Source organism: Diaporthe amygdali (assembly GCF_026229845.1).
Source record: "Diaporthe amygdali strain CAA958 chromosome Unknown NODE_59_length_222216_cov_65_098826, whole genome shotgun sequence".
Classification (NCBI taxonomy): domain Eukaryota; kingdom Fungi; phylum Ascomycota; class Sordariomycetes; order Diaporthales; family Diaporthaceae; genus Diaporthe; species Diaporthe amygdali.
The window spans coordinates 1-26,428 of NW_026517079.1; the positions used below are offsets into that span (position 1 = coordinate 1).

The 26,428-nt window shown below is 44.3% G+C and overlaps 5 protein-coding genes across 5 annotated transcripts; 3 read left to right on the top strand and 2 right to left on the bottom strand.

The window, feature by feature from the left end:
* Window positions 1-9,039: 9,039 nt before the first annotated feature.
* On the top strand, window positions 9,040-10,779 carry J7T55_000469 (transcription initiation factor tfiid subunit 9; the record flags this gene model as incomplete). Its single annotated transcript, XM_053135747.1, has 2 exons — window positions 9,040-9,971; window positions 10,050-10,779. The coding sequence occupies 2 exons, from the start codon at window positions 9,040-9,042 to the stop codon at window positions 10,777-10,779; spliced, it is 1,662 nt and encodes a 553-aa protein (XP_052986542.1).
* An 853-nt stretch (window positions 10,780-11,632) lies between these two features.
* J7T55_000470 (nuclear elongation and deformation protein 1) lies at window positions 11,633-14,129 on the bottom strand (the record flags this gene model as incomplete). Its single annotated transcript, XM_053135748.1, has 2 exons — window positions 11,633-13,566; window positions 13,631-14,129. The coding sequence occupies 2 exons, from the start codon at window positions 14,127-14,129 to the stop codon at window positions 11,633-11,635; spliced, it is 2,433 nt and encodes an 810-aa protein (XP_052986543.1).
* Window positions 14,130-18,354: 4,225 nt separating this feature from the next.
* Window positions 18,355-21,989, top strand: J7T55_000471 (uncharacterized protein; the record flags this gene model as incomplete). The annotated part of the gene is made up of 3 exons (XM_053135749.1): window positions 18,355-18,623; window positions 18,716-18,909; window positions 18,997-21,989. The coding sequence occupies 3 exons, from the start codon at window positions 18,355-18,357 to the stop codon at window positions 21,987-21,989; spliced, it is 3,456 nt and encodes a 1,151-aa protein (XP_052986544.1).
* A 543-nt stretch (window positions 21,990-22,532) lies between these two features.
* J7T55_000472 (uncharacterized protein) lies at window positions 22,533-23,191 on the top strand (the record flags this gene model as incomplete). Its single annotated transcript, XM_053135750.1, has 2 exons — window positions 22,533-22,698; window positions 22,833-23,191. The coding sequence occupies 2 exons, from the start codon at window positions 22,533-22,535 to the stop codon at window positions 23,189-23,191; spliced, it is 525 nt and encodes a 174-aa protein (XP_052986545.1).
* Window positions 23,192-23,657: 466 nt separating this feature from the next.
* On the bottom strand, window positions 23,658-24,891 carry J7T55_000473 (uncharacterized protein; the record flags this gene model as incomplete). The annotated part of the gene is made up of 3 exons (XM_053135751.1): window positions 23,658-24,067; window positions 24,150-24,796; window positions 24,866-24,891. 3 exons carry the CDS (start codon window positions 24,889-24,891, stop codon window positions 23,658-23,660), a joined length of 1,083 nt encoding a protein of 360 aa, XP_052986546.1.
* Window positions 24,892-26,428: the final 1,537 nt, after the last annotated feature.

Here is a 26,428-nt window from a genome sequence, read left to right on the forward strand (position 1 = left end):
CCACCTTGAACGTTCCCTGAACATAAACCCGCTCACTAGGTTTATCAGCCAGGAACCAGCTGTGATCGTCACATAAAGGACTAATAGTGCTCCCCTAATTCTATTCTTATTATATTTATAATATTATTCCTCTCCTTTATTACTTCTTTGTTTTTAAAGAATTTAGGTAAGTTCTTTTCTCTCCTATTTCCTTTTATATATTTGTTATATTTATTCCGCTAATAATTATATTATTATGTATAGAAAAACTGTGTTTTAAAAAATTGGATTAGTATAATTGATTATTTATATTTATTAAGTTATTAAGCTTTAAAATTATACTTTATTTGTTTTATTTTATAAAGGGGTAGTTTTATTAAATAATAGAGGGTATTTCTTATTGTTCTGCTTATATTAAATAAGGTAAAAAGTATAATAGCTTTAGAGTACTAATAAGTGCTTATAAGTTTTAGTTTTTCTTGTTTTTCTATTTTCTTTTTTTTTAACTATTCCTTTAATATCTTAGGTTATTATAGAAGAAAAGAAGTTGCGTTTTTAAAAGCTTAAAGCTTAAAAAGCTTTATATAAAGCTTATTATTAGGCAAGTAAGGTAATAGCCTATTTAGATTATTTACATTATTAAAAAAAGTTTTTAATCTATTATAGGGCTAGTTTAATAAATAAAGGTCTAGCTATTTTAAATATATTTAAAGAGGCTGATTATATTAAGGCTATTAATTAAGTTGTAGTTAAAGAGTTTAAAGCTATTTTTAGTATTTAATAAAATAGGGGTTTTAATATTATAGATTAAGGTTTTATAATAGAGTTTATTAATATGGATTTTTTTAGCTAGTTATTTAGTAATATACTTAAAGTATTTTTTAATAATTTACTAAGTTTTAAATAGGTTTTTATAAATTATTTTTATTATTATAATTTTCTTATTTAATTAAGTATTTTATTATTTTTTTATATATTTAATAGTTTAAGATATATTTTATTTTATATTTTAGTTTATAGTTGTTAAGCTTAATACTAGTAGCTAGCGTTATGTTAGCTAGTGCAGGTTTTAATATAAAAATATAGAAAATTAAGTAGATTTTTATTTCTTTTAATAGCGCAAGTTTATAGTTTATTTTTAATATTTTTTTTTTAACTTTAAATAGTTTAATCTTTTTAAAATTAAGTTTATTACTAGGTTGTTTAGTTTTAATTTATTTTTTATAGAATAAGTAGATTATATTTTCCCTTTTAAAGGTTAGTTTTTTTAATTTTTATTAGTTTACCTATTTTACTATATGTTTTTAGATAAATTTTAAGTTTACTGTGATTTTTCTATGGATATTTTTGATTTATTTTATATAGTTGGTAGCTTATAGTGCTTTTATATTAGAAATTAGGTGTTAATAAATGTTTGGATTAAATTTGTAATTAGTATAGAATAGTAAAATATTGATAGTATATATATTTGTATTGTTATATGCGAATTGTACTAATAGTAGTAATAATACTTAATTGTTTTGCTAGTAGTTAATATAATAGTATATATATTATTTTAATATTTAGTTGAGTTGTTTTATTTGCTTATTTGTTTATAGATATATTATTATTAAAAGTTTATATTTAGCTTTTAATTATTTTATTAAAAAGGATTAAAAGTTTAATATAAATAGTTTATTTTAATTAAATATAATTTTATTTAGTAGCTTATATTAGTTAATAATTATCCTAAAGAATATATAGGTAAGTTTTTTTGCTATACTAGCTTTTTTATAGGGTATAAAGTATATATATTTTATAAATTTGTTTATTATAATTAGGATACTGTTATAGCTAATTCTTATTATTAGTTTTTTAAATAGGGGAAGCTTAATAATAAAATCTAAGCTAATTGATTTTTATAGTTTATTTAGTATTAGTAATAGTTATAATAGCTTATATAGCTTATGTTTTATAGGCTTACTTTTATTATAAAGGTTATATTTGTTAATAATTTAGGCTACTTTTTATTTTATATTAGGGAAGTTTTAATATTGTTTTAGCCTTAAGTATATAGCTTAAATGCTTTAGTAGCTATATATTGGTGCTTTATAAAGTTCTTAGATAACTTCTTTTTAGAGAGCTGCTAAAAGGTAGTATTTTCCTTTATAAAATAGGGTTTTATTTATATTTTATAACTGTTTTTTTTTATTATTTAGGATGTTTTTATAGCTTTATTTTACTTAATTAAATTAATTTATAGTAAACTATATTTAATAGGCTACTATAATTTATTGCTTTAATAAGTTGTTTTTTAGTTAGTTTATAGTAAACTGTTCCTTTAAGCACCCTATATTTAGGCTTTTGTTTAGGTTTTTATAAAATATTATATAGGTTTTAGGTAAAACCTTTTATTAATAGTTTAACTGTTTATTAAAAGTATTTGCTTTTTTGTTTTTAGATCCCTTTTAATATATAATTTTAGTATTAAATTATAAGAGGTATTTTAACTATTAAATTTACTACTTATTAAGTTCCTTAATAGTTATAAAGTATATTAGGTTTTTATAATTTATAAATATTTATATTTAATGTTTTACTTTAATTAAATAGTATTTTTATTTTTTAAATACTTTAATAATTGCTATTAGTTCCTTATTATATATTAGGTAATTTAGTTTAGGTTTATTAAGTTTTTATAAGAAGAATATAATAAAATAAAATTGTTTTTATTTATTATATTATTTTAGTTTTTTTTTAATAATAAAGTTTAAGGCGTTAATGCTTATTTTATAAACTTTTTTAGGGTTTGCTTTTATAAGTATAAGTTTTAAAAAAACTTATTTTTTAATTTTATTAAATACGTTTTATTTTTCTTTTCTTTATTTAAAAAGTTAATTTTTCCTAATAAAGTTAGTTAATAGTATAAATAACTTTTTATAGTTTTTAATATATTATTAATAAAAATTAATATAATTTTAAAAGCCTTTAACTTTTTTAATATTAATTAAGGTTAGCTAATTTTTAATTACTATGATTTTAAAAGCTTATATTTTAATTTCTTTTAGTTAAATTATATATTTAAGGAAGTTAACTTTTTATATATAAAAGTAATTTTTTTTTAGTTTTATTAAAAGTTTAGCGTTTTAAAGAGTTTAAAGGACTTAATATATATACTATTTATATTGTTTAAGCGTTTTTAAAAAAATTAAAATATTATTTAGGTAAACTACTATAAAGTAGTTAAAGTATTTTTATAAAATATTGTTAATTATTACTTAAAAAAAGGCAGGCGCGTTAATAAAGCTAAAGGGTATAATTAAGTATTTAAAGTAATTATATTTTATTCTAAAAGCAGTTTTCTATTCTTTTTTATATTTTATTTTAATAAAGTTATAAGCACTTTTAAGATTTAGTGCTATAAATTATTATACTTTTTAAAGTTTATTATATAATTTTTTAATAAGTAAAAAAGGGTATTAATTTTTAATTATAATTTTATTAAGCTATTAGTAGTTTATATAAAGGTATAGTTTTCTGTTTTTTTTAAGTATAAAGAGGATAAAGTAGCTTATAGGTAATATAAATAATTAGATATATTTTTTTTTTAAATTATTATTAAAGTATTTTTGTAATATTTTAAGCTATTTTTTATTAAGGTTATAGATTTTATAAAATTTAAGGTAATTTTCTTTTTTTAAGGGTATTTTATAGTTTTACTAATTATATTTAAATAGTTTAATATTAAGTATTACTTAAAATAGCTTTAAGTATTTTTGGTACTTTTTTAGGATTTATTTTTAGTTATTTGTTTTTTTCTATTATTATATAAAATAAATAAACTTTTTAAATAATAATTATATTATCTTATAGTACGCTAAATATTGTTATTTTTATATTTATTGTAAAGTTTTTTTTAGGAATGTAACTATAATCCTTAGGATTTTTAATAGGTAGCGTATTTATTTAAGTATTATTTAGATTTCCTATATTTATTACTATACTGCTTAGGTTAGCTGCTTTATTTTTCCTTTAGTTTATAATAGATTAAAGTACTATTATTATTTATTTAATTTATTTAAGGGGTTAGCTATTCCTATTTTAGTAATTAAATCCTTTTTTTATTTTTAAAAAGGTTTACTATATAAATTTATATAAGTGCTAGCATTATAGCTATTTTTAAAAATTAAATTTATTTCCTTATTTTTAACTTTCCTATTTATTAATTAGTTTTAATAAATTTAGCTAATAGTTTAGTTAATTTAGGAATTACTTTTTTTAAGCTATAAAATCCTTAATATAATTTTATATTTTACTATATTTATAATATTAAATTAAATAATTTCCTTATAGTTATTAAAAATAATTAGTAAATAATTAGTTTTTATATTAATAATTTTATTTTTATAAAATACCTTTTATTTATTAATAGTATTAAATATATAAAGTTTTATTTTTTATTACTATAATATTTTATATTAATTTATTACTACTAATAATATAAAGTTTCCTTATACTTTACTATTTAAAAGTACTATAAAGGGTTATTATTTAATTTACAATATAATTTTTATATATTTACATTTTCTAATATTTATTATATAAAAAAACTTTTTTATATTAATTAAAACTAGTTAAAGCTTATTTAAATTTAGCTTTAATTATTTTTTATTATTTAATTTTTTACTAAAATTTTCTTAATTTATTAAATAGTTTTTTATATAAGCTTTTTTACTATTTTTAACACTTATACTATAATAGTAAGATTTTTTAGCATTATATTTTCTTTATTAAGTAATAAAATTATATTAAATTAATAGTATTAATACTAGTTTTAAAGTTTTAGTTTAAAATATATTTAATAATTAGTTTATAAATAATACCTTTATAATTTAAAGTTTTATAAATAGTATAAAGAATAGTTTATTTAAAGTTTAAAAATTATATATTTTTAACTTAAAAAGTATTATTAAATACTTTAATATTATAATTCTTTTTACTTATAAAGCTTTACTATTTCTATTATATTTAGCTATTTAAAAAAAAAATCCTTTTTAATTTTGCTTATATAGTATATCCTATACTTATTAAAGATATATAAAGCTTATAAGATTTCCTTATAATTTAAATGCTAATAATATATTTAAAAGTTATTATTAGAAAAACATACTAATAGTAATATAAAGAGTTCTTTACAAACCGCTAATATTACTATACTTTTATCCTATTTTAAAATTATAATTTAAATAATATTAATATTAAATACTATAAAAAGTACCTTACCTACCTACTTATAAAGGTTTTAATCTTTTAAATTTAAAAGTGCTATTTAATTAATACTAACTACAATTATAAATAGCTTCCATTTTACTATTATAAAAGTCTTCTAACTTTTAAGCACCTTTAGGAATTATCCTAACGCTTCTTTACTTAAAAAGTGCATATTATAATTATTATTATAGCATACCATTTAGCTTATAAACATATAGTTTTCCATAAGTTCCTTAATAGCCAAATTAGCCTATTATTACTTTAATACTAGTTTTCAATTATTTTTCTTTTTACTTTAGCAATTTTATACAAAATATCTTTTCTTACTACAATTATAATATTTAACATTCTTTTTAAATTTCTTTTAAACAGCATTAAGTTCTATTAAGCCTAAATACTATCTACTAGCTATTATTTATAGCTAATACTATTTTTTAAAGTTTAATTTATTTTACTAGTAAAAAGGATATATTAGGTTTTACCCCTTTTTCTTAAGTTTACACTTATAAATTTAATTATTAATTTAAATAGCTAATTCTATATATTAAATAAAATTATCTAATTAATTTAGTTTAAATAATTTATCTTTTACTTTATTTTTTAACTTATTATAAAATATAAAGATTTTTATAATATTAATATAATTAACTTTAATATAAATTTAGCAAAACTTTATAATATAAATTATAATAAATCTTTTTTAATATAATTTTATAAATTTCCTTTCTATTTACTATTTTTTATTTAAGTTTTAAAAAAGTAACCTAAAAGCAAGCTTATAGTTTTTAAAGTTACTAAAAATATCTTAAGTTTTTTACTTATATTATTTAAACTTATCTTTTTTAAAAAAGTTTATAAAATAAAGTTTAAACTATACTAAGGCTTATTCTTTTAAAAAAGAAGCCATATATATAACTTATTCTTTATTAAACTAATTATTAAAGCTATAAAAACGCTAATAAGCCTTAACTTAAATAAAATAAGCTTATAACTATCCCAGAGAACTATTATAAGGGGTTAAGTTAATAAGCTTAATAAATTCTTTAAATTTAACTAAAATATTAATAATATTAATAATACTTTAAAATATTTTAACCTTAACCTTAAGTTTTTCTACTTTATTATTATAGCTAGCCTATTCCTAAATATAAGCATAAAGTTTTTTAATCTCCTTAACTATTTTAAAATATTAAGCTTATAAAAGTTTAAAGTTATTATTATTTAGCTCCTATTAAAGGTTTTTTTAAATATAGCTAAAAAATATATTAAAATAAAAATAATAATTATATAAGTTATTACTTAAGGTTTACATAAAATATCTAAACAAAAATAGTTAAAATATAACAATTATAGTTAGTTCTTAACTAATAAACCTAATAAGCAGGTTTATATTTAAAAAACATTTAAAATAATAATATTTTAAACAATATATAATAATAATAAATTAAAAGCTTTATAACTATTTTAAATAAATACTTAAATTAACTACTAAAAAGCTATTTTAAGCTAATACTATTTACTAGTAATAAATATAATCTATATAATTTATCTTTTTAACTAAAACAATAAGAGCATTATTTTAAGCAGCTTACTTAAAGCATTGCTTACCTAAAGCAATAAGAGCATTAAATTATTTAGATTATTTAAAGCAAAGCATTGCTTCAGTTATCTTAGTTATCTTTTCACTCTATTATATAACCTGCTTCTATTATATAGCAAATCCTTTTAAGCCTACTCTACTAGCTTATAAGGTTTATTTACGCTTTTAAAAGACTAACAATACTCCCCTAGTTCTATTCCTGTTATGTTTGTAATAACCTTATTTAAAGCACTTTTATAAAGCAAAAAACTACCCCTACTATATTAAACCTCGCCTACTTAAAAACCGCTTAATTTAATAACTTCTCTTTAAGTATATTAAAGTAAAAAACCTCTTTAAGGATAAGAAAATTAAAATCTAAGCCCTCTATAAGTACACTAACTAAATATACCCTTAAATTGCTAAAGCTACACATCACACTTAGCAATAAGTCTAAACAGCTTATTCTAATTCTCTTATACCTTAAAAGCAGTGCTTTTATAATGTTTTTAAACTAACTAATTAATATAAACACCTTATCTACAAGTTTTTTATTTTAAATTAAAAACACCTAAAAATCCTTTAAGCAAACCTTTGCTTTATTATCCCTAAACTTACCAACTATAATATAAACATTATAAAAACTGTAATAAAAATAATAAGCTATATAAGGACACCTAAATAGCAATTACTTATTCATAATTATACTATTTAAAACAAGTATATTGCCTTCTGTAAGTAAGTTTTACACACTTAGCTACTAAAACAGTATAATTGCTAGTAGTAACTAAACCATACACCCATTATCTTTTCTAACAAAACCCTTAGCCAGAATTCACCCTATAGGCTACAGTTTCTTATAATACACTAAGCAGAAAACCTAAATTTTTATAACCTTACTTATAAGCAGAAAAACAATAAGTAGATATTTTAAAATGCCTTTATAGGTAAAAGAAAATTCCTATATTATATTTAAGGCCAGAGTATAAAAATTAACGCCAAAAAGTACTATAAGGAAATTATTCCTCTAATTAAGGGTATTATAAACCTTAAGTACCCGTTCTTCATACAAAACAACGCTCCAGCCCATTAAGCAGCTTTTATACAAGAATAGCTATAAGCATTGCTTATTAAGCTAGTCAAATAACCGCTATACAACCCTAATCTAAACCCTATTAAAAATATTTAAGCGTAAATAAAAAATTAGCTAAACCTTAAATACAATTTATAGTCCTTTAAAGGCCAAGCCCTTAAAACCGCTATACTAAAAGCCTAAAAAGCCTATCCCGAAAATATACTGGAAAACATCTATACCAGCTTCCCTAAACATTACTAAAAGTGCTTAAATACAGACAGTAGCCTAATTAATTTCTAATAAAGTATTTAAAACTGCAGAATAAGTGTAAATACCATACAAATTATAAGTCCTCAATACAAGCCCCATAACAAGTAGATTTGGCGCCCACTTAGCGCCAAACTAACAAAATTAATCCTGGCGGAGTGTACTTGATAGATTTGCGTCCGCAAGGAGGCCCCGGTACACAAAAATACCTAGGTAGATCCACAGACCACGCGATTGAAAAGATATCATTCCCTAGTACCCGATCCATCAAGTCTTCTCATTGCCCAGAACCTGCTACCAACGATTGAAGCGGGCTGTGTCTGCCACCAGCGTGCCAGCTAGGTACCTTTTGACTCCTCTTCTACAATACAGTACTGCGAGCTGCCCCTCGGTGGATCTCAGCATTTAAGGTTCGCACCCCTGCTGCCGTTGCTGCTGCTGGCTGCTGCTGGTTGCTCATTGCCGCAGGGTACCTAGGTACTTGCGTGCCTGCCCGCCTTCCATTTGCAACTCACGGCGGCCAATTGTTTCGCCAGTTGCCGACCCCGTTCGCGAACCTGGGAAGGTGCAGTCTGGAGCTTCAGCCGTCCTTGCCTGGAGCTTCTCTTAGGCCTGCGGACCCGGTTCAGTTCAACCTCTCCTCAACCCAAACCTGAGTTCGCCCTTGATCGCTGCTAAGCGACACCTCTGAACTCGCATCCATACCACAACGATTACACCATACCGATTGACTCTGACTCGAACAGCCTCAAACAACAACACAACGGTCTGAGGCCATCGCTCGCTTTCTTCCCGCCTTCACCTGCCTCGCGCCGCGCCCAGTCGCGAAGTTTTGCACGCCTGCCCAATCTCACGCAATCAAGCCTCATCGCATCCCACAGTCTCCGCCATGTCTCCTGCCGCTCCGCCTCAGACAAATGGCGTGCCATCCTCTTCGCCTGGCGGCTCCGCGTCTCAGACCGTTAACAACACCCAGTCGCAATCCCAGCCATCCAACTCCCAGACACAACCAGCTACCAACGGCGTAGCTTCAAACTCACAACCATCGCAGTCGCAGTCGCAGCCCCAACCATCAGCAGCAGCAGCACAGGGCTCCCCAGCAGCTGCCGCTGCAGCCTCCCAACCTGCGGCACCGACCTCACCTACCAGCTCCGCCCCGAGACCGCGCGACCAGCGCACAATCGAGCTACTCCTTAACGCTCAAGGTGTTACGGCCTTCGAATCTCGCATACCCCTTCTTCTGCTCGACTTCGCCTACCGACACACCGCCTCTGTGCTAAGCGACTCCATCTACCTCGCCGCCGATCCATACACTACACATGCCGGATCCAAGCCATCTGCCACGGCTGGTGGCACGGCTACGGTTCCAGGCAGTGGCGGGGACGCAACCGTGACCGCCAATGCTGTGAAATTGGCAATCGGCGCACGGCTGGCTTACCAGTTTCGCGGCGGCGGCGGCGCGACCGGCGGCGGCGGCATCAGCAAGGACGCTCTTGCGAGTCTAGCTGCCGAGAGGAACAAGGTTGCGTTGCCGCGTGTGCCGCCCGGCGAATGGGGCGTGCGACTGCCGAGTGAGAAGTTTGTGCTTAGCGGTGTAGGTTGGGGGCTTCGAGATGTTCTCGCGAGGAATGGCGAAGATGATAGTGAAGAAGACGACGACGAAGACGAGGAGATGGTTGACGCCATGGAACATCAGCCGAACGATGAAGATGTCGGCGGCGATGGAGTCGAGGGTGGTACAATGGAGGATGTCTTTGGTGCAGGCCAAGACGCGCAGGTCGGCGAGCAGGTTGGTGAGGAGGATGTTGACATGACTGCGGAGTAGGACTCTGCCCGTGACGCACCTCAGCTGGACTATGCAGGGACAGCACCTGTAACACAGAATCTTGGACGCACCAGCGCGGCAATATTGGCGTCAAACAGGTTCTCACCAGCTGCAGGTAGCGATGCTCTGAGGGATTGGGCAGCTTCGGGACAGCCGCTCTACGCATCTACGCCATCCCCTCCATTTGCAATGTCACCATTTGCAATGTCGCGTACAGGTGAACGCTCCTGGGCTGATGATACGACAATCGGTGATCCTCAGGTGACGGCCAGTGCTGAGTCCTCCATATCATCGAATGAGGCAGGGGCGCACGAAGACAGCCGCAAGTTGGGCGGCGACACTCACACCCTAGATAGCAACGATACCGGCGCCATTCAGAATCCTCCTCCGATACTCACTTTACCCAGATCAGCAGATGCCGGACGAGCGACTGATGGAAGTGGACAGTGGACGCTGCAGGAAAATCCACTGAGCATTCTGAACATTCCGCGCTCCTATTGGCCAGAATCTTACTTCGGTCATATGGCATCGGCGACTGTGCCGTCAAACAGAGGCCGGCCTGAGACCCTGTACGAGACCAGAGCTGTGCACGCAGAGCGTGCGGTCAATGGTTTGTCTGGATGTTTACAATCAGCACAAGCTCAGTCCATCCTCGGGGACTCCATCGGGCAGTACGGACGCCCTACTGATCCAGTCTTATCTGAGCGACTCGTCACTCCAGACTCAGCGCCAGGGCAGAGCCTAGGGCCACAACCAACAAATGGCTTGTCGAATGCGCAGCCTGGGTTACCTGGTACCGGGTAGACGAGTGCCCCTGATCCGGTCACCTTGCATATTCCAGGACCAGATCTACGAACTCATGTGCAGTTGCTTCACTATGAAATCCATGGTCAGGACCCTTGAATTTGCGGTATCATCATGGGCAGAATTCACATAAAATAGCCAGAGAAGGCGGGGATTCGAGGCTTTGTCGAGCATGCCCCATGACGCGTCATTTGGACACACGAGATCTGCGAAGAGATCTTCGAACAGTCCAACAAGAAAATGCCCGTGTGCCCAGGACGGAACTCGACATTACACCAGTGTTATCGAGATGAAAGGGAGGGAAAGTAACGCCTATAAGGCCATCTCATCAACGCTGAACAACCGAGTTCAGCCCTCCATCTTGAAGGGACTGGACTATTGTTTTAAGATAGCTGTGCTGATCACACGGCATGGTTGCTTGCAGCACTTCCCAAGAGCCAACAGCTTTCGTCTCACTTCACAGATGGTCCGGGCAATGGGCTATGCTTGGAATCATAATACAGCACCACGGGCAAGGTCTAAGTCCGGTTACGTGGAAACAGGCCGGTATTTTACAGAAGCTGAAGTTGATGAAGCGGAAGATACAGAAATGCTAATTTTCACGCTTCTAATGCGTATTTCTAATGCCCCCATTTATTCCCTGGGAATTCCAAACCAAAACTCCTTGCTGTGCAATGATGATGGTGAACGACTCGAGTACAGATCCGTAGTCCCTGACAATCTCCTGAACCCACACTGCAGCCTCATTCCAGGGCTGAGGTGAGGGAAGCCCACCAAATTAAGTATGCAATCAATCTCGCTGTTCTCCTTTTCATCGTACAAGTACGTCCCCGAGTGAAGCCGCTGGAGGCTGTCATTGCTGAAGCTCCTTCTCCACGGAGAGGTTCATCATCCCGGTGATCATCTCGGCGCTGAGATCCTCAACCGCGATCTTTGGCGACGGGGTCCTAGCCGGTATCGCCGACTTGGGCGGTGCGAGCCTTTCTTCCTCCGCTTTACCCTCCTCCTCGTCTTCTTGCGCTGCCTCGTCAACGTCGTCTCCTTCATCCTCCTCGTCGTCGGCGTCCTCTTCCTCGAGCACCAGGCTCCCCAACATGCCGCCATCGAGCTGTTCGTCGTCGTAGTCGCCGCTGAGCACACTGCCCTCGGCCTCGGCCTCGCCGTACCCATATCCGTCATCAAAAGACCCCCTCGAGATGTACGAGTCCCCGAGGCCGTCACCCTCGACCTCATCGTCATCTTCATCGTCCTCGGCATACTGACTCTCAAGGTCACCTGGCCTCTTGCGGGAGGTTTCGTCGTCGGACCCTGACTCGGAAGCCGAGAACTCGTCCATGTCCAGCGGCTTGTCGCGCCAGTACGCGAAGTCGGTGTACTCCTCCCCTCCGCCCTTGACAATCGTGGATACTGGCGGGAAGTAGTGGTCCACGACGTCCGTCATAGACACGTAAGACAGCTTGAGCTTGTTGAGGGACAGGAGGTCGAGGGATACCTCGGCGTTGGAGTTGATTGTGAAGATCCTTGTCCTTGGGACGTCTACCGTGCGATACGAAATCTGATCCGTGAGACGATTGCCGAACCCAGCGTAGAAAGGATGGTGATCCGCGCCGTAGAGGTTCTTTATGTCGCGTAGGGTGGCCATCTTGAACACGTGCGGCTTGCGCAAGTAGATCTCTCTCCTCAGTGCTGCCATCGTCCTGTCCGGAGATAAGATTGTTGGTCCCCGTGGCAGTCTATAGCCGTCCTGCACAATGCCGCCCAGATACGCGCGGGTAGTATCCGATTGTCCAACGGAACGTGAGGTCAGGTACATGATATTGTACCCGTTGGCTTCGATGTCCGAATAGAGCTTCGCAACGCCAGCGTGTGTCCAATCACGCCCTATCATGTTCAGCACGTGGCCCAAGGCGTCAGATTTCGTGATGGTCCCATCGATGTCCGAGATCACCACGGGAGTGTCGTGTTTCCACAAGTAGAGGGCCGCGGTGCAAGTCGCGCGGTTGACTGTAAAGCTCATGATGTTCTCGCCGGGCTTCAGATTCAAGCCATGCAACTGATCGCTAGTCAGGCGCAAGGTCTTGGCGTAGTTAATATTTGGATCGCCCATCCCGACACGACCGGCCTTGCTTGAACCCGGAGACGAAGGCGGTGTTTGCAACTCCATACCCTGACCCACGTCCGACTCCGTTCGTCGATGGCCGGGAAACGCTGCCGTCGCAGAGTCACGACTGCTGTCATCGCTATGATAGCCCGGGTCAGACACCGCATCAGCATCGAAGGTTTGAGATCGAATTCCGGATGCAGACTCCATTGTCTTGCGCATAGCTGCGTCTTTGGCCTCCTCGCTGCTGTATATCCAGAGGTTGCCGTGCTCATCGATTCCGAACAGCGCGCCTATGTCATAGTTGCCCTCAAGCTCTTGGGACAGCACTTTTCTCGCTAGAATTTCGGCGTGGATGGCATCCTCCTCGTTGTTCTTGAATCCAGTCATGTCCAACATTAGATCGCCTGTGTCGGTAACATGGGTGGGCAGATTCACAGCCTGCAGCTGGCTCGACAGGTTTATTGCGCGCTCGAGGGCCTCACTTGGCGGCAAGGGTGGAGGGCTGTGGGATCTGTCGGAGAAGTCGGCAAGGTCGCCCGTTTCGTTCAGGTCAGGCCCCTTGTGCTTCTGGCGCGCAGACTCGCGGAGGATATCATCGCTGTGCGGTCGCAGTGAGGACCAGTCTCCCGAAACGGGCCTGCCACCCACCAGTGCGGGCGATGTCATCATAGGAGACAGTATACCTATGTACAAATTAGGTTAAAAACAGGCCAACACTTTGAGCACAAGGGAATAATGGCAACTGACCCTTTTCCCGTGGTGCTGAGCTCGAATAGATCGGCCCAAGGGGTGGCCTGGTGAAGCTCGCGGAAGCCAGCTTATCAATGTCCCTTTCTGCATCCAAGTCCAAGTCTAACAGAGGCGGCTCTTGCAAAGCAGGCGGCATGGTGGTGGCCCTCCCCGGAGTGGAAGGCTGTAGCGGGGGGCTCGAAGCAGGGGACACTAGAGGCGACGTCTGCAAACTCTGGGGGATGGTGTCGCTAGTCTCGAACACAAAGAAGGCCTCGCCGCCCTCACCCAGCTTCATGGCATAGTCCTGCTTCTTGCCATTGACCTTGAATTCAACCTTCTTCTCGTATGGGCGCAAGAGCGAGAACTTGCCGAAGCGGACGTGGAAGGGCGAGCATGACAGTGTGCCGTCTGCCTGTTCTACTACTATCACGTCGATGGCACCGCTAAGGGTGGCTGGGTTTATGGAGTTCCATGCCGTCGAGACAGAGTCTGACAAGTTGCGCACGTACTGCATGGTTGTGGAAGCGGATCGGAAGGTAACTTAGGGGATGGTTGTGCGGCTGCGGGAGGTTGTCGTGGGCGTCCCACTGGTGGTACAGCGCGGGAAGTCTCACATGCGATCTTTGGAGCTGGCGGACCGTGTGGAAAGTCGTCGATGAGGAGTGCGTGCGTAGTAAAAGGGGCTGCTGGACAGCGTTTGCGCAATTGTTTAGATAAATCGATCGAGCGTTGGGGGGGAAAAACTGGGTCTGGTCGGCCACCGGTGAGCCTCGGAAAGGGTCGAGGCGAGTGGGAATAACTAGCGATGGGGCAAGGCTGCTTTGGGAAATGCTGTGGATTTGGAATGTCTGCTTGTGATTCTGGCAAGCTTGTGACAGTGGTGGCGGGCGAATCAACGGATGCGAATTTCTGCTGGTAAAAACCGGGGCTGACTGCTTGTTTATTTGCGATGTAAGGCGATCATAGATAGAAAGATAGTAGTGCAAAGTGCCGAGGTACCATCGAACAGGAAGGACAGGGCAAAATCAGCAGGAAAGGTCAACCACTGCGCCAAGAACAGAAAAGGCAAGGGAGGGAGGAAGGTTCTTTCGTTGAAATAGTCTAGTATGATGGCGCAGGTCTTGTTCTTATTTCTGTATGACACAACAACGAGGGGCCAGGCTTGAAGAGGTGCGATCAACGGGGAAAGCAGCAAGGCTGGTGGGACGTGAGAGAGACAAAGACCAGGCAGGGGTAACGGCAGTGTGGCAGGCTGTCTTCTAGGGTGGTCAAGTCATTGTTGTGTCACGAGGCTTCAGATCTATCTGCATGGGGCCGGGGATAAAAGCCCTCCAGCGCTCAACAAATACAAGTACATGGAAGACAGACGGACGCCCGCCCCAGGTACGAACAAGGTGGTTGCCGTTACGTTTCCTAACCGAGGTGAGAAGTCCGTCCGCTGGCCGTCTGCCCAGGCGACGTCCCGACGTCTCACCACCCAAATGGATGCCACCAACAGACCACCTGACTAACCCCTGATTCGCTCTCAGTCGTGGCCTCCTGCCTGGCTAACAGCAGCAAGGTGCCTGGCCGGATGGATTGCCCATCGCCTGTCTGTCTGCCCCCAGGTTTGGCCCTCGTTTTGGTTTTGCTCTTCACGAGGGTGACCGAGGCAGTGACCGTCCGGTTACGACGGCCGGAAACGGAGCCGAATGCGCTCCTGCTGCAATGCTCAATGACATCATGGCGTTGTGAAAATTCTAGAGACGTATGTAATGCGTTGACTGCTTCTTATTGCTTTGCATGACTCCGGAAGGCGTAAACCAAGCCCCCCCTCGACTTAGACCACAGCAGAGCAGCCACGGCAGCATGGTCGACGATCCTCCGCAATCCGCGGTCAGCAAGTCGCCCCTGCTTTTTGTCTACACGTAGATGGCCAACAGCTTTGGGCACGAGTCGACCCGTGTGACAATGTGACCCTGTCTGCCCTGCCTGCCCTGCGCGGTGAAGGCGAATCCCGCCAGCCCCGCCACCGCCAGCCTGCTGCCCATCTCCCTTCAGCCCTGGAGCTTGTTGGGCCGGTCCGTCCCAAATGCTGACGGTGAGAACGAAACGCGTCCCAACATTCTTTTCAGGTTCAACTCGTCTGCCTGTAGTGCATTCTCGGGATTATTATCTTACCACAAACTGCCCACGTGGACTACACATATCCCGATATGGTGTGTGTATTGGAGCACTCTCAAAGAGATCGCTCCGGTCTGTTGGTCTTTACAGCATCGCTTGAGAACATGTTCGTGACCTTGAATAACTGACAGCCACAGGCGACGCTCCTAGAACATGATTACTAGGCATTCTAGTTTCGGCATTGCTCGCAATTCATGTTCATGTTTTGAGTGTCATGTTTCAGTCCCACGAGTCAGACAGCAGTTCTTCTCTCAAATCTCCGCTCTCAGGACAATGTCATGTGCTCGCTAAACATGCGTGTGTCGATCCTCTTATAGCATATTGCTATGTAGACACAGCTATTCAATGGCGAATATGACTTCCCCCTGAACCAACACCTTACGGTGAGATAGCCACCACCAAGATGATGGACACTAGTAAATGACGAAGTATAAACTTCTCAGTCTATAGGCTGTATGGAAAAGCCTCAGTAACTCAGCACCGATGTACAATAGCATGGCCCACAGCAGGTTTCGAGGTTCCATTTTGTGCTTTGCTCTGAGTGAGCTCGATGGTTTGAGGTCCGCTCCCCGGATCACACAACATGCATACGATTCACTATGCACGCGTTTCCTCTAAATACCAAGGTGGAATTGCCAATGACCGGGGTCTATGTGCATCGCAGAGGTTGCTCAGGCTTGAAGACTGCTGCTGTTAAATTCCCCAGGCACATGCGGCAACATATGTTTATTACAGACAAGGCCGGCAGAGTTGAATAATTTCCATTGCTGATAGTACCTCAGCCTCCTTCACGTATCCAGGTTAACGCTTAGGCCTGCTTGACACTCGGACGTTCATCCGATCTACAAGGACCCTCGCCTACCCCGGATAAAGCCGTCCCTGAAACAGCCTTCCCTATGCCAACTTCAACAAAGTGTTGAAGGATCACCAATAGCTTTCGGTTGAAGCTGTTACTCACCGTCTCACCGTCTGACGGAAGGATCGGGTGACGAGGCTGAAGCCCTTCTTGACAATCCTGCCTCAGCCCTGCCGCCGAGACCTCGTAAAATCCCCAAGGCGGCCGCACCCAACAGACCTTGGTCCCTGCAGGGAGATGCAACAAGCCACGACCCAATCAAGTGATCCCAGTAATGCTCATGTGAATCAATTGCGCTCAATGCAAAGCCATGCGACACAACAAATTTGCCAGGACGGGGCTGCGACCTGCAACCGGGGACCCGGGACCGGGAAGATCCCAAAGTCAATGGCCGATAAAATCGCCGGGCGGAAGTCCTCGCGACCCCGCAAGATCGTGGGCAAAGATTGACAGTAAGCCTTCGCAGAGATTGTCCCCCAAATCCTGTAAATTGGCGTGCAAAACTCACCGTTGCGACTAGAAAGCGCACTAGCACGTGTGCAAAGATAAGCTTCCTCTAGATCCGCGACTGTTTTTGATTCCATCTCGGCCCTGACGCGGCGTCCAGCAACCGAGGCCTCTCAAGCCATCGCCACGGCCTAAGCAGATAGCAAGCACATCGCCGGCGAAGGCTTCTGGCACCGGACTATCCATTTTGCAAACTGCCACATGATTTCAGGGAGGGGGAGGGGGAGCAGATCAAGCATCATGGGGGCCTGCCAGCTCAAGCACACTACTGCAGCTGCCATTGCACTGCGACGGTCCGCAGGGCGTGATTGGGGGCTTGTCTCCCGTTTGCAGTGTCGATCATTGTGCAAAGAATCCACTTGTGAACCTCAAGGGCCTATCTCATTGTCCCTATGCTGATGCAAGCACACCATACTGTAGCATTCCTGTCCAGGCAGGCACCCACATCATTTCCCAGTGGTTGTTCGTGAGTCCACGAGTCGAGTGAGCCGGTCTACGTGGTATGCAGGTTGCCCGCCGTCGACTGTGAAGGTGAAGGAGAAGGTGAAGGCGGCGTGGCGTCTCTCCGGTTCGAAGTGCCGAGATGAGGCTCTCGCTTTGTTCAAGGTTATATTGAGGGCGTTGCAATTTGGCGGTTGGGAAGATTCGCTCAAGGCTTAGCGTCATAGCTGATGCGCCTAAGCGTGGAAAACGGAGGTCAGGGCAGCTGCTGGTACCCCTGGAGCAGCGAATGAGGAACCCCTGAACCCTCAGATCGTGGAGACGAGCTTGGCTGCTTGAGGCATCAGGGCGAGTGTGCCGCCTGGCCGCCCTTGCCTTTCTCTTACCGACTTCTCCATACTGCCTGCTACTCTACCACGATCCAAGAGTCACCAGGCCGTCGCCATCGCATGAGAGAAAATCCCTTCTGTGTTTTGTCGCGCGGAGAGGAGTCGTTGTCGTTCGGATACAGCTTCATTTGACCCTCGTGCATGTACCAGCTTCCTTGTTGGCCTCCCGCCGCTTGACTCGGCCGACTTGGACTTTGTGTGCACTATCCGTCCGCCTTGCTACCACATCGCATTTTTACTTTTTCCCTTCTTCCCCCATTGATCGGTCGGTTCTATGTTGCCCTCCTCCTCCTCCTCCGCCTCCGCCTCACCACCATCCCACCCCGATCCCGATCCGCTCTACCCCTCCTTCTCTCCTCGGCCGGCATTACTCCCACTCCGATATGTTATGGATCTCTTGGACATCGATTCTGCCGCTACTCACCCTCATTTGTCTGCTCATCGCCTGGCTCATCGAGCGTAAGAGCGCCTTCGTGCATGTCACCGTTGCGACCTGCTGCATCCTCATCTACGTCGCCGCCTATATCGACCAGAACGACATCTCGGTCGATAACATATACATGAAAGCCGCCTCTCACATCGACTTCGACCACTTGGACCGCCTCTGCGAGGAGAATGCCACAATGGTGCTCTTCAGCGTCGCAGCACTATGGTACGATTGGATCCGAGCCCTGTTCTTCTGCACGAGCACGCGACCATGCTTGGACGCTTGGGGAGGCCGTCACTGACAATACTTTCGTACAGGCTGCTTCGAAGGGCCTCCCAGACGCTGTGGAAGCCTGTTCCCGAACTGATTAACATCCTTGGCGTCGACGTCCCCGACGCGCCCGATGTCGTGCTCTCCGGTATTGGTCTCGACAAGGCAACTGTGAGCTGGGCGAGACCGCACCCCAGCAAGCCGGTGCACAAGTTCCTTATCCAGGTGAACGGCGTAGTCGGTAAGCAATCTTACGTGTGGCAGTGGGCGTGGTGATTTCGGTCTTAGATCTTTGCCTGAACTCTAACACATGTGTCGCAAAAAAAAGTGGGCGAGTCTCCAGCAAACCAAGAAACAGCCATTACTGTGACCGGCCTTAAGCCAAATCATTTCTACAACGTACGGGTCATCGCCGTTGGATCCAACAGCTTTCAAGCTGGCAGCCAAGTCGTCCGCCTCCAAACTTTCGACCCTAGTGGACGACCGCGCCTAGGAAACTCCCGCTTACCCCCGAATTTTGAACCCGAGGAGCCACCTTCCACAACACAGGGCGAGAATGGCGACGAGAATGGTGCACCGAGAAGTCCTCTACCGGCGATTGAATCCGCGACAATTCCTGACGGTGGCTCGGCATTGACGAGAGAGCCTAGCACAGCTGGGTCGGTACCAAGGCGGAACACAGTTGGTCGGAGAGCATCCCCGTCGGTGAGCAGTATAGAGCAGAGGCCTATTCGCAAGGACAGTACCTCCGAGGCCGAGGTTAGAGAGCTTGGACAGAGGTTCAGCAACATCAAGGCTGAAATCGAGGATACTATAGCCGTCATTACGAAGGAGGAGGACGACAGCAAGAAGTTGTTGGACGAACTGGAGCAGGAGAAACAGCAGAAAAAGGCAGAGCAGAAGAAGAAAGAAGAGCAGACAGAGAAGCTCAAGAAGGAGATGGGCACGACCGAAAGGGCGATGCGGTCGACCGTGCAGCGGAGGACGCAACTGGAGAAGGAACTCAAGACAAAGCAAGCTGAGCGCTCTCGATATTTCGATAACATTGCCAAGATGGAGAGGCAAATCCAGGAGTGGCGCAAGGAGAAGGAGAGTTTCGAGGAACAGAAGAAAACAGTCGAAGAGGAGGCAAAGTCGAAAATGGCAGAAGTCCGTGAGTGCAACGAGAAGTTGCAGGCAGAGTGCTCGCAGTTGGAAGCGGACTTGAAGTTCAAGAGAGATCAAGTGAAGTTGCTGGAGGACGACAGGAAGAAGCTACCAGGCGGCGAGGATGATGAGGAGTGGCGCCAAAATAACCTCGAGAAGAGACGCGAGTGGCAGCGCAGGGAGCGCGAATGGAATTTGAAGCTTTTTCACGAGACCAAGCGGGCCAAGGAGCTCGATGATAGTCTCAATTCGATCCACGCTCAGCTTCAACAGATTCCACAAGCCGCTTTCGCCCTCTACAACCAAGCCAACACCACTGGCGCCGAGTTCGATACTTCTTCGCAGGCCCAGGTGAAGCGCCGAAGCCATCACAGCAGCTCGCTCTCGAATGTGGTCATGTCGCCTGCACCTCCCTTCGCCTCGCTGGACACGCTTCCACAGCCGCCCGGGTACAGTAACACTCGCCCGCCACCCGGCTTTGCTGCCGCGCCATTTCTCGACTTGTCTATGGACATGGACGACATGGACGAGGACGAGATCAGGGCGCTGACGGCTGGTGCGCCCTTGAGCCCCTCGGCAGCGGCCCTACTGCCTAGTAATATCTTCACGGATGACGAGCATTCTGGAGATGAGGCACCAGCCAGCCCGACCTCTCACCGCGAGCCTGCCAGTCCGTTCGCGCCTTTGCAGACGGCATCTCCTGAGCATGATCCTCAGTCGCCTCAATCGGCTCGTTCGGGCAGCATTTTTTCCAGCGCTCACGGATCCCAGCAGAATTTACCGTTTCCACCCTTCCCGAACGACGACAGCGAAAGGCGTTCTATCAACTCGGGGCATTTCGCATCCCCCGCTCCAGCTCCTGGACAACCTGCTACTCAACGGCTGGCTTCCCTGTTTTCCTTCCAACGCGGTAAGCCCGCACGGCCATTGGATGAGCCTCCTCAGCTGGGCAGCCTCAAGCACGGACAAAGCCAGTCATTCCCTCGTCAGACTGATGAATTAGATGGAACGTCAAATAGGCGCCGGATCAGCCTGTCGAATTGGAACGTTTTCAATCGCAACTCAGTTGGCCCGGATACCATGGACACTTACGCTCCCCCAGCGGGGACGAGGGGCTTCTCAGCTAGAAGTCTGTTACCCTTTGGTGCTCGGGCCATGACCGGTGTGTTTGATCGCGATCAGAGCAGCCCGCGGCCTGCCTCGATTTCTTCGTCTGAAATGCCCAGGCCCTCGACAGACAGTGGATCCCATCTCTGGCCACCGCCACCAGAACAGCAAGGTTTCCCTCGGTCACGACTCGTCTGGTCACCAGAAAACAACACATGGTCCAGGAATCCCTCTCGGCGTCCCTCGATCGGCGGATCTCCTTCGGCTCTTAAAACGACCCTCGCTTCAGCGGACGATGAAATTCTTGACGAGCATGACCTACTGAACCCGCAAGTTTCACCGTCCCAGGTAGGAGTGATCGGAAGCCGACCTATGAAAAAGTCTCTGAAAACTCTCAATCCCACCGTGCCCTCCTTCTCCCCCAACTTTATGGGTAGTATCTTCAGCAGCAAGGACAAGGCCAAGAGTAAGGAGAAGACAAAAGAGGCAAGAGATCACGCCAGAGGAGCCTTTGAAGACCCGCCGCCCTCGTCAGGAAACGACTCGGTCGCCGATCGTTCCGATTCACGGCTATCGATGTCAGTTCGCAGCCGTGCATCTATCAGCGAGTCTCACGATTCCCTGTCTCTCGACCAGTCATTCTCAAACACCCCATCGGAGCCATCAATGAGCCTCAGGGAGCTGTCGGCTAGCGCTGGCCCGGACAATGTGGTGCGAAAGCTGTTCCGCAAGGGTTCTGCCATCTCATCGCGGCTCGGCGGCTCTAGGAAGGCTGGGCCAGGCTCAAACACGGGCTCAGAGCGGGAGCACCGGCCTAGCTTTGGTGGCAGTGATGTCGCCGAAAATAGCTGGGCTGGCAAAGATGGTACGGGAGAGGATCTTCTGGGGAAGAGCTTTGATTCACTCAACTCTAGTCCATCGATTGGTACCAACAAGTCCAAAGGTGGCAGGTGGTTCTCCATGGGCAAGAAGAAGGAGAAGGCAAGCCTGGAAATTGAGAGGGAGAGAATTGCCGATGCTGAGACGCCTACTGCTGAGGAGCAGCCGGCCATGCAGTTTTCAGCCTAAACTGTGGGCGGACGTTTGAATCCCACGGGCTGGAAGTGATGGAAAGAAATTCGAGCCAAACTGTCTCTGCCTGTCCAGGCCACGAGACCTCCGTCGTTATGAACGTCACAAGAATAGTAAATTAAAATGGAAATATTGCCAGCTTTGTGAAGCTTTGAATTCTACTCTCGATCGTGGCATTGTTTTCCTACAACATTTGTCAGACTCATGCGCTACGTACTGTCGAGGTGTATTGCCTGGCTCTTCAGTTTCTCAGGCATAGAGCCCCTGAACCATTGAAGCTGGGGGCGCGGCCCAATGAGGCAGAAGCGGTGAGAGCCCAGGAGGTGCCGAGCTTAAGCTCCGGGCGGCAGATTCGATTTCGGACCTCCAAATCAGTCGATCCAAGCTCAACATCAGACATCAAGCCCACCCATTATTACCCACTTACCTGCCTACGCCCGCCTCATAAAGACGCAGATCAGCTCTCCCTGACCCGAGACCTTGACCACCGTATCCCAAAATCGCAGACACTCAACCGAACCACACATGTCAATGGCCACAATGGCCGCTGAATCATCACCATCGAGCGCCGGCTCGGACTCGACATCGACAGGGCGCCTACCGATGCCATCACGCAATCCACTGCCCCTGTCGGCGTCGCAAGAGGCGCAAGTACGAGAAATATTCTACGAGAGGGTGCGAAGCTACTGTGGGCCGGAAATAAAAGGTATATACGCAACTCGGCGCACCCCTCCCCTCTCCCCTCCCCAAAGACGGACTTCAGACCGACTCTGCCACCCTCCCCTCGCACAATTACAGAAACAAGAACTCGGCTAACTACTTGCGCTCCCTCTGACATAGCATTCGCAGAATGCGCCCTAGGCCGGACGTTCTCGGTCCCCTTCGCCTGCCGCGAGCCGCACCGGGTGATGAACGCGTGCATGAAGACGCACGCGACGCCGCAGGAGGAGGACGCGGCGCGCGAGGAGTGGTTCGCCAAGCGGCAGGAGCGCGCGCGCGAGAGGCAGGAGAAGGAGCGGCGCAAGGCCGAGCAGCAGCGCTTCATGCGCGAGTGGTGGGGGCTCGAGGAGAGCGAGCGCGAGGAGCAGCTGCGGCGGGCCGCCGAACAGAAGCTCACGCGGGCGGAGCGCGTGGGCGGGTTTGCGTCGGGGAGCCGGAGGAGGTTCGATGGGGAGGGCGAAGGGGGCAAGAGGCAGTGAGGTAGGGTTCGGGGCGGGTAACATACCATGGATGGGCGGCGGTACTAAAAGGTGCGGTTGGGGGACGATATCAACGACCGGGCAGATGGAAAAAAGCCGTGTGTGTTGATGGCTTTGCATACTTCGGCGTTTGGGGAGATGGTTCCAGGCATATCCAGCGACTTGATGACCTGGGTTGATTTACACTACGCTGCTCTAGAGGCTTTTGGATTCGACGAGTCTTACAAGGTGTACATATGTACCAAGGGTGGTGGAAATAGACGTGATATCCAAGAAGGGCGGACAACGTGGCACTGCTCCTAGACCTCAAGTGATGATTCACCTTGTGTACGTCGGAATGTTGGGCCTCAGGGTATATATCCCCGAGGGATTGGTATGAACTCTTGTGAGCCCTCTCTCCTTCTCTATATATTCAGAGTACAATATTTTGACTTCTATCATTCAAGGGCCGCACTGCTGCAGATAATCATATCCGGGCCTTAGTCTGGCTAGCTTCGTCGACAAGTTTCTGGACCGTCTCCGCCACTCCCCAGGACAATTCATACCCTCTTCCGCCCAAGCCGTATGCGTGTACAACTGTTTTTCCGGGGGCGACCTCTTCGCTCTCCAGTCTTGCTCCACCATGGCGGGCTGGCCGCCTCCCTACAACGTCTTTCAGGACTCTCACCGAGCCGGACTCGTCAGCGATCTTGGGATGTGTAGCCACAAAGGCCCGAATCAGCTCTTCCCTGACCTGCAAAGACGGCTCCGTATCCCAGCTGTTGGGCTCCTTAGTGCCACCTATTATGGTGCCGCCTTCGAAATTTCGGGGAACGCAGAATGTCCAGCTGCCGTCGGCGTTTTGCCTAGTTACTGTCTCAGGGCAAAGATTGGCGACTAAGCATGTTTGTCCTATTTCTCGAGTGTCAGTTCTTATCCAGGTCGCCACGAGTGGACGTGAATACGATGGGCGGCATACCCCTGATGATAAATGAATTCGGGTCATCAAATCCCATCCCCGATGCATTTACTACCGCTTTTACAGGGCCACCCAGATCCCGCATCTCAAAGACCTCCTCGGGGCGGCTGATTTCCCTCCGGAGGATCCGGCCACCGCGAAAGACAAACCTGTTCAGCAAGAAGCTGCAGTAGACCATAGGGTTGACACACCACGTGTCATACTCGAAACCCAGGCTAATCTTGTCATCGGGCAGCTCGCTCTTCTCCAGGACGCGGAACCCCTCGAGCCCCAGGTCCTTAGCGCTCCCCTCGCCACTCTCGCGGACCAGCGCTTGATACTCGGGCGCGGGCTTCTCCAGGTACTCGATGCCCTTCATGAAAGTGATTCCTGCCTCGGGGTTCGACCCCTGCAGTGACCTCATGCGGCGGAATGTGGCCAGGGCCAGGCGGTGATCCCTCAGATCGTTTGGCTGGGCCTGGCCAGCAACAGGGGGCGGCACCCAACGATTGTGTGCGCCGCCCCAGGGGCTGGTGAAGTTGACCTGCGCCTTCGGATCGATAAGTGCGAATGGCGTTGGGAAATCCTTGGCGATGATAGTGACTGCTCCTGCTGCGTGGCCGGCTTCTTGCAGCTGAATGGCGCAGCTCAAGCCGGTGACGCCGGCGCTGAAACATGGGTGTTAGTTGTGCTGGGCTGCAAGAGGAATGGGTGGCGAAGAGGGGGGGTGTATGAACCCTATGACTACAATCTGGGAAGACATGATATGAACACGGAATGGGTGGTGGTCGCAGACACGCAGACACAGCCGAGTCTGGGTGTAAGTCTCGATCGTATCACGCGAGGACCGAGGATGATGGTGTGCAAGCAAGCGAGGCTGTCTGTGAGAAGTTTACGTCTGCACGGTCGAATCTGATGGACGCGGGATGGACAATACCATATTTCGATGAACAACACGATGCCATTGTGAGTCTGCATACCATTTCTCTGACTCCTATCAATGTTGGATTCAAAACGAATGGCACGATCTCGAGGTCCGAAGTCGCCGATCGGGGCCTAGCCGGCAGCTTGCGGCAGGTAGCGGCAGCTTGCCCAGGTACGAGTCGAGGTGATCGGAGCCGCTAGGCGAGGCCTGTCGGGGTACACTGGCACTGGCCTGCCAACCTGCCAGCCTGCATACGGCTACAACACTCGCCGCAACCTTGTGCACCTCCCATGGACGACATTTCGGCCAATCTGCAAAAATCGCAACCAGTCTATCGAATCCTGTCGCATGACCTCCAATTATAGAGGCAGAGTTGATGATTCAAGGATAATAAAGACCGGACATGAAAGCCTTGGCTCGGTCTCTAGCCGTCCAGGGCACGCACGTGCTCTCAAATCAGAGGATCGAAGATCGTGCAGCGATGCGCACCAACGCCGCGACGGTGCCTCGTGCGTGAGCGACCCGGCTGCTGGTTAGACCATCCCCCTCAACTCCCAACCCGCCACAATCTGTCGCGCCTAGGTCTTCAGCTTGTGGATCAGCAAGGCGAGACATGCGCCTAGTCGGCCAAGGGCTTTGCAGCATGCGCGAATTGGGTTTGGCCGACCGAAAGATGGAAATAGGTCACCGATATGGACTTGGCTGATCGGGGTTGATTTGGGAAGCTGGCTTGGTCGGCTGGGCCTTTGGGGCGTCGAGTCGGACAGAGATTGTCCTCGCCTGCCTGAGCCCTCGCTCGGGTGCTGCGTCGGCTCAATGTCAGACACGACAAGAGTTCATGGCAAAGCTTACCCACGTGGGCGACCAGACGCATCTTATAGGCGAGCGCAGCCCACGTCGCCAAGGTTCGCCGAGAGCCTTGCGCAGGAAACCATCCCAGAATCATATAAACCTCCTCCATCCACTTCTTGGCTCCCAACCCAGCCCAGCCTGCTGGATCTGCCAAGTCAAAGAGATTTCCCCGTACTTCAACGTCGATTCTGCTCAGACACCCCCGTTGGGGACACCGAGAGGCGGCCATGGCAGCCTTGGCCAACCACCAAGCCTCGAGACGGACCCTTCCGCTAGGGTGTGCCTATCCTGCCGCCGGTATGTCGAGCCTCCTAGTGGACAGGAGGACCTTACGGATATGGAAACCAAAGTGGGCAAACGCCCATCAGACTCGCCATCCTCGGAAGACAATCGACTTCCACGGCATAGCATGAACGGCTGGTGGGGTCCAGGCGAAACTCAGTCTTGGAGCACGTGTGCGCCTTACCACGCAGAAACGAAGGGGGAGGACCAGCATGGCAGATACATACATATATAATATGTT